At 38.5% G+C, this 7,500-nt stretch overlaps 2 protein-coding genes across 2 annotated transcripts in view; both read right to left on the bottom strand.

Annotated features, from left to right (window-relative positions):
- The window catches only part of LOC138862835 (uncharacterized), a 13,993-nt gene extending 6,787 nt beyond the window's left edge, over positions 1 to 7,206 (bottom strand). Inside the window, exons 1-5 of the mRNA XM_070126004.1 lie at positions 7,114 to 7,206; positions 6,535 to 7,013; positions 6,433 to 6,437; positions 5,772 to 6,400; positions 5,363 to 5,517 (exon numbers count right to left, since the gene is read on the bottom strand). Of these exons, the coding sequence (XP_069982105.1) occupies positions 5,363 to 5,517; positions 5,772 to 6,400; positions 6,433 to 6,437; positions 6,535 to 7,013; positions 7,114 to 7,206 (1,361 nt within the window). The remainder of the gene's footprint in view (positions 1 to 5,362; positions 5,518 to 5,771; positions 6,401 to 6,432; positions 6,438 to 6,534; positions 7,014 to 7,113) is intronic.
- The window catches only part of LOC113820418 (uncharacterized), a 72,414-nt gene that overhangs the window by 50,533 nt on the left and 14,381 nt on the right, over positions 1 to 7,500 (bottom strand). The gene's annotated exons all lie outside the window — the stretch shown is intronic.

Raw genomic sequence — 7,500 nt, 5'->3', positions numbered from 1 at the left:
CGATTTCCTTCTCTACTTTCGTTCGATTTTTTTCTTCATCTCTCTTCATCTGTTTTCTTTTCTTCATCGTGTCTTCTCTACCTCTCCTTCGATTTCCTTCTCTACTTTCGTTCGATTTTTTTCTTCGTCTCTCTTCATCTGTTTTCTTTTCTTCATCGTGTCTTCTCTACCTCTCCTCCGATTTCCTTCTCTTCTTTCGTTCGATTTTTTTCTTCATCTCTCTTCATCTGTTTTCTTTTCTTCATCGTGTCTTCTCTACCTCTCCTTCGATTTCCTTCTCTACTTTCGTTCGATTTTTTTCTTCGTCTCTCTTCATCTGTTTTCTTTTCTTCATCGTGTCTTCTCTACCTCTCCTCCGATTTCCTTCTCTTCTTTCGTTCGATTTTTTTCTTCATCTCTCTTCATCTGTTTTCTTTTCTTCATCGTGTCTTCTCTATCTCTCCTTCGATTTCCTTCTCTACTTTAGTTCGATTTTTTTCTTCATCTCTCTTCATCTGTTTTCTTTTCTTCATCGTGTCTTCTCTACCTCTCCTTCGATTTCCTTCTCTACTTTCGTTCGATTTTTTTCTTCGTCTCTCTTCATCTGTTTTCTTTTCTTCATCGTGTCTTCTCTACCTCTCCTGCGATTTCCTTCTCTACTTTGCTTCGAGTTTCTTTTTCATCTCTCTTCGTCTGTTTTCATTTCTTCATCTCCCTTTCGAAATGTTCATATCGTTCTACGTATTTTGGTTCCTCAGTGTCTTTTTCTTTTTCTCTAAGGTTTCTCTCTGTATTCCCCCTAACTACGAGCTTCCATGGCTTTACTACGCGCTTTTTCGAAGCTTCTCGTAACCTTTCATCTTAATCACAGTTGTAAAATCTCGGTGACGTTATCTCATCTATTTTTCCAATTCTTCTTTTCTCCACTTTATGTGTAACTTCTTTTTTTTACGTTATAATTGGTTTTCGTCTTTGGTTACACCTTCGTGCTACAAGCCCTGCATTTCTAAAGGGTCTCACAACTGTTAAAATGATCTCCGTATATATATATATATATATATATATATATATATATATATATATATATATATATATATATATATATATATATATTCACTACTTTTATTAATATCTAAACGCAATCTTAAATATTTCCTTCTTTCTTTTATTACCTGTCGCTTTAATATTCCTTGATTGACCAGGCAATTAAAACGTGCCGAACGTCTCAACCAGTATGACGATAAAGCAATAAATGAATAAATAGATTAAAAAAAATACCCCCGTTCTCCATCGCCAACCTGTCGCAACGCATGTCCACCTACGCTATAACTGTCCAACCACCTACTTACCTATGCTGTCACAAGAGCTAAATAGCCTTGACGAGACGCGTAGCAGGTATCCCACACTAACAACTGCATGTGCTCAGTTACGCACAAGATCTATCGACTGCGATCTTAGCAACCAAGGACGGTCTTTGTGTTATTGTCCTTGTACTTATACAGGATGAAACGTGCCGGGGTATGGGGGAGTAAGGAGAGGGTAGGGGGGGGCAGGGATGGGCATGGGGGGGGAGGGGCAGGGATGGGCGTGGGGGGGGGGCAGGGGGGGTGGGGGGGGGGGCAGGGATGGGCGTGGGGGGGCAGGGATGGGCGTGGGGGGGATGGGCAGGGATGGGCGTGGGGGGGGCAGGGGTGGGCGTGGGGGGGATGGGCAGGGATGGGCGTGGGGGGGATGGGCAGGGATGGGCGTGGGGGGGGCAGGGGCAGGGATGGGCGTGTGGGGGGGCAGGGATGGGCGTGGGTGGGGCAGGGATGGGCGTGGAGGGGGAGGGATGGGCGTGGGGGGGGGGCAGGGATGGGCGTGGGGGGGGGCAGGGATGGGCGTGGGGGGGGGGGCAGGGATGGGCATGGGTGGATGGAAAGGTGGGCGGGAGAGTGGGATAAAATATGTTATTGTTCATGTTGATGTATATAAGATCTGTAAGTACTATACAAGTACACTTATGCGTGTGATGTAATGCCTTATCTGCAATGATATATATGGGTATAAAAATACACATGTCAAAGTATTTTTAATGAAAATTTATGTGTACATACACACGCAAATACAACTATGTATGGATAAATGTACTTTCGTGTACGTGTACAGATTAAGTATTAATTCTAGGAATACCATAACGAAAATGATGATTAATAAGTAAAAGTAATAAGTGAAAATAAATTAACAAGCAAGGAAAACAGAAATAAAGGAAAAACAAATCCACAAACAAATGAATACATAGACAGCACAAAAGCGAAAAAACTCGAATGAATAAAAATAAAAAAACGAAAAAATATAGATAAATAGATAATAGATAAATAGATAACAGATAGATAAATAGATAATAGATAAATAGATAATTGGAAACGAATGAATGATAAACTAATGAACACATGGATAGACAGATGAAGAGATGAATAGCGAAAGGAATAGATAATCAGAAATAAAAGAATAGACGGATAAATGTATAGAATATATCAACAAATAAACGTTAATCAATAAACACGCAAATGAGTGAATAATATATGAACAAAGAAAACACAGAAATAAAAGAAAGACAAGTCCACAAACAAATGAATAAATAGACAAAACAGAAGTGAAAAAAATCATAAACGAATGAATGAAAAAGACAAAATAGAAATTAAAAAATACATCAATGGAAAGCAAACAAGCAAACAAAATGAACGAATGAATGAAAAGACAAAACAAGAGTGAAAAAATACACAAACGAATGAATGAAAAAGACAAAACAAAAACGAAAAAAATACACAAACGAATTAATTCTAAATACCAAACAAAAGCGAAAAAAAATACACAAATGAATTAATCTACAAATACAAAACAAAAGCAAACAAACCCATAAACGAATTAATAAATAAAACAAAACAAATACCCCAAAAAAAAAAAAATGAATGAAACAAAACAAAATCCGTGAATGAAACTTTTACACACCCGCCCGGTAAGAGTTGCCATGTGGCATTTTCGGGACAAGTCTTGCCGAACGGGACTGGATGTCAACACAAGATATACTCTTGCGGTGACATTTCATTAGACTCGATCGACACCCGTTTGTTAACAGACTCATGTGTGTTTGTCTGATTAAAATCTATTGGTATTTTCCCCCAAGGCAATTCTTCTCTCCTTAAAAGGGCATTTGAGCGAGCGACAGGCAGTTTCGTGCCTAAGTGGGTTGTTCGGGAATTTGGTTTGTGTGTTTGTAATGGATTGGGTTGTAGGGCCTGTATTTCGTCTAATGAGAAATCGTAACTGTCTGTGTGTGTATGTGTGTGTTTGCTTATCTGTCTCTGTCTGTCTGTCTGTCTGTCTCTCTTTCTCTCTCATATACATGGGTGTGTATGCATATATGTATGTTTAAATATACATACGCATACGCATACACATACACACACACACACACACACACACACACACACACACACACACACACACACACACACACACACACACATATATATATATGTATATACATATACATATATATATATATATATATATATATATATATATATATATATATATATACTTAATCGCGCGCGCGCGCGCGCGTGTGTGTACGTGTGTGTGTGTGTGTGTGCTTGCGTGTCCTTTCTCACTGCAACACGCTGAAAGCAGAGACCACTGTAGGGAATCGCGTTCAGCTGGAAGAGTCCTGTTGACCGACGGAGGCCAACGCGTCATGGAGTCAAGGAAGGAAACGCAAGAGGCAGAGGAAAGAAGGAGGAAAAGAAGTCCGAAAATAACTCCGAGAGAGAAACGAAGCGAGGCAAAAAGGAGACAGGAAATAAAGGAAGGACATAGAATAGGACAAAGAAACTAGGGCTCGAGTTTTCAAGAGAGGAATGGGACGAAGAGGAGAGGGATTAAAAAAAGGAAGAGGAGGACAGCGAGAGTAAATGTAAGATATGATAAAAATACACGAGAGAAGGAAGAGGAAGAGGAAACGAGAATAGGAACATACACTAAACAAATGAAAACGTCAATAAGGAGGAAGAAAGGAGGGAAAAAGAGAAAAGGATGATTAAATGAGACAAAATACAAAGACAAGTAGACATAAGACATAAAAAAAGATGTAAAGGAAGTAGGCAGAGCGAATGAGAAATAAGACACAGACGAGAGACAAAAAACGCAACAATTATAGATAATGAAGGAACGTTTGGAGTAGGTACAGAAAAGAGAAAAACAATTAAAAAGAGACAGAGGGAATGAAACAAAGAAAAAGCAAATAAAACACGGACTAAAAACAGAAGGTAAACAACAAGCGAAAAATACTAATTTGAAAGACGGAAGAAACGAATATACAAGGTAAAGATACAAGCAAAAGAAAATGAAAAAGAAGAAAACAAGATAGTGTCATAAAAAGAAGCGTAGTTAACATGCATGAAATCGAGATAGATAGATAAATAGAAAGAGGGAGAGGGAGGGGAGGGGGGAGTCAGGGAGGGAGAGAGAGAGAGAGAAAGAGAAGGAAAAAGAGAAAGATATATATATATATACATATATATATATATATATATAGATAGATAGATAGATAGATAGATAGATAGATAGATAGATAGATAGATAGATAGATAGATAGAGAGAGAGAGAGAAAGAGAGAGAGAGAGAGAGAGAGAGAGAGAGAGAGAAAGAGAGAGAGAGAGAGAGAGAGAGAGAGAGAGAGAGAGAGAGAGAGAGAGAGAGAGAGAGAGAGAGAGAGGAGAGGAGAGGAGAGAAAGAGATAGACACACACACACACACACACACACAGAGAGAGAGAGAGAGAGAGAGAGAGAGAGAGAGAGAGAGAGAGAGAGAGGGAGAGAGAGAGAGAGAGAGAGAGAGAGAGAGAGGAGAACGAGAAGAGAGAGAGACAGACAGACAGACAGAGAGAGAAAGAGATAGTATTCACACACCCACATAGACGGAAGAAAAACGAGAGATAAGCGCCACTCCAACAAGACTCTCCTTCAGACGGAAGAAAAGCCGAGGTCAGGAAAGGAGAGGAAAGTAGACAAGGGTTTGGGAGGCGAGCATTCCAGTGAGGGGTGGGGGGTGGGGGGTGGGGGAGTGGGGACGGAGGGGAGGTCCTTACACAAAAACTAGACCCAGGGAGATGTAAGGAAGCGAGCCCAGGTCAGCAGGAAGGAGCTGAGATCAGAGGGAAGGAAGTGCTGTCAAGTGTCGGTCAAGAGGAAGTGTCAAGCAGGCCAGTGTCTCCGGGGGGTGGGAGTGGGTGATTATCGGTTAACGCGAGTGCATTGGACTGTATATATGTATATATTGTGATGGGTTGTTGTGCGTGTCGTATAGAATGTATAGAATGTATACAAAGTGATATAAGTACCTGTATGTGTTTATATATATGATTTTGGGGGGTTTAATTTTCAACTTCAGGTCAAGATTGCAAGGTCCCCTAGAGCGCCGTGCAACAGCGAGGGCTAACGTGTGATCTTTGAGGCCCGTGAACTTTGCGTCAGACTCAAGGATACTGTCCACGTGCTGGAAAGACACCCTCACCCTCTCGTTTTCTTTTTTCAGTCTCTTTCATTCTTCTCCCAATTTCTACTCACTTTATTCCGATTTTTAGTTCTCCGTTTCGTTTTCTGGCGCTGTATTTGGTTTTCTTTTCGTTGTATTTTCCTCGCTCGTTTTCGGCACTCTCCCATTTCTTTCACGTAATTGAATTATTTCCATTTTCTCTTATTCTCATTCTTGTAATCAAATCTCGTTTTTCCTCACACATCCCGAGTTACTTTCCTGTGTTCCTTCCTCTTAAATAGGTCTTTGTACAAGTACTTAAATAGGTCTTTGTACAAGTACTTAAATAGGTCTTTGTACAAGTACTTAAATAGGTCTTTGTACAAGTACTTAAATAGGTCTTTGTACAAGTACTTAAATAGGTCTTTGTACAAGTACTTAATTAGGTCTTTGTACAAGTACTTAAATAGGTCTTTGTACAAGTACTTAAATAGGTCTTTGTACAAGTACTTAAATAGGTCTTTGTACAAGTACTTAAATAGGTTTATGTACAAGTACTTAAATAGGTCTTTGTACAAGCACTTAATTAGGTCTTTGTACAAGTACTTAAATAGGTCTTTGTACAAGTACTTAAATAGTGCTTTGTACAAGTACTTAAATAGGTCTTTGTACAAGTACTTAAATAGGTCTTTGTACAAGTGCTTAATTAGGTCTTTGTACAAGTACTTAAATAGGTCTTTGTACAAGTACTTAAATAGGTCTTTGTACAAGTACTTAAATAGTGCTTTGTACAAGTACTTAAATAGGTCTTTGTACAAGTACTTAAATAGGTCTTTGTACAAGTACTTAATTAGGTCTTTGTACAAGTACTTAAATAGGTCTTTGTACAAGTACTTAAATAGGTCTTTGTACAAGTACTTAAATAGGTGTTTTTACAAGTACTTAAATAGGTCTTTGTACAAGTACTTAAATAGGTCTTTGTACAAGTGCTTAAATAGGTCTTTGTACAAGTAATTAATTAGGTTTATGTACAAATACTTAAATAGGTCTTTGTACAAGTACTTAAATAGGTCTATGTACAAGTACTTAAATAGGTCTTTGTACAAGTACTTAAATAGGTCTTTGTACAAGTACTTAAATAGGTCTTTGTACAAGTACTTAAATAGGTCTTTGTACAAGTACTTAAATAGGTCTTTGTACAAGTACTTAAATAGGTCTTTGTACAAGTACTTAAATAGGTCTTTGTACAAGTACTTAAATAGGTCTTTGTACAAGTACTTAAATAGGTCTTTGCACAAGTACTTAAATAGGTCTTTGTACAAGTACTTAAATAGGTCTTTGTACAAGTACTTAAATAGGTCTTTGTACAAGTAATTAATTAGGTCTATGTACAAATACTTAAATAGGTCTTTGTACAAGTACTTAAATAGGTCTATGTACAAGTACTTAAATAAGTCTTTGTACAAGTACTTAAATAAGTCTTTGTACAAGTACTTAAATAAGTCTTTGTACAAGTACTTAAATAAGTCTTTGTACAAGTACTTAAATAAGTCTTTGTACAAGTACTTAAAGCCTGCGACGAATTGGTCCTAACGCTGAGACTTCAGAAGGACAAACTATAATAGAACGCTGAGGTTCCCAAGAGTCAGCGAACAGGATCTGAGGGGGCGGGTACTGCAGCATGTTCTTAGATATCTTGACATGACTCATTGTGCGATAAGGTTGTGAGGTGAGTAGTCCACCTCCTTAGGAAGAGGAAATGGCTCATTCAGTAGTCTATTAGTAGAGAAAAGGCGGTTCGCAGTTAATCATTTGTGCAGTGAAATGAGTTTTCTTTTCACGTCAACTGTACATTCATGTATAGTTATAGTTATGTATAGCTAAAGCAATATCTTGACAGTGTCTGGTTTATGGCTAGCTGAAGAATCCCACAGAAGGACACGAAAAAAACCCGAAGATGCATCTCTATCAAACGATGATTGTGATACCTCGCTAACCGGATAG

This window comes from Penaeus vannamei, chromosome 10 (assembly GCF_042767895.1).
Source record: "Penaeus vannamei isolate JL-2024 chromosome 10, ASM4276789v1, whole genome shotgun sequence".
In the NCBI taxonomy this organism is placed as follows: domain Eukaryota; kingdom Metazoa; phylum Arthropoda; class Malacostraca; order Decapoda; family Penaeidae; genus Penaeus; species Penaeus vannamei.
The sequence above is the reverse complement of the archived record's forward strand: the minus strand, read 5'-3'. Positions and strand labels throughout refer to the sequence as shown.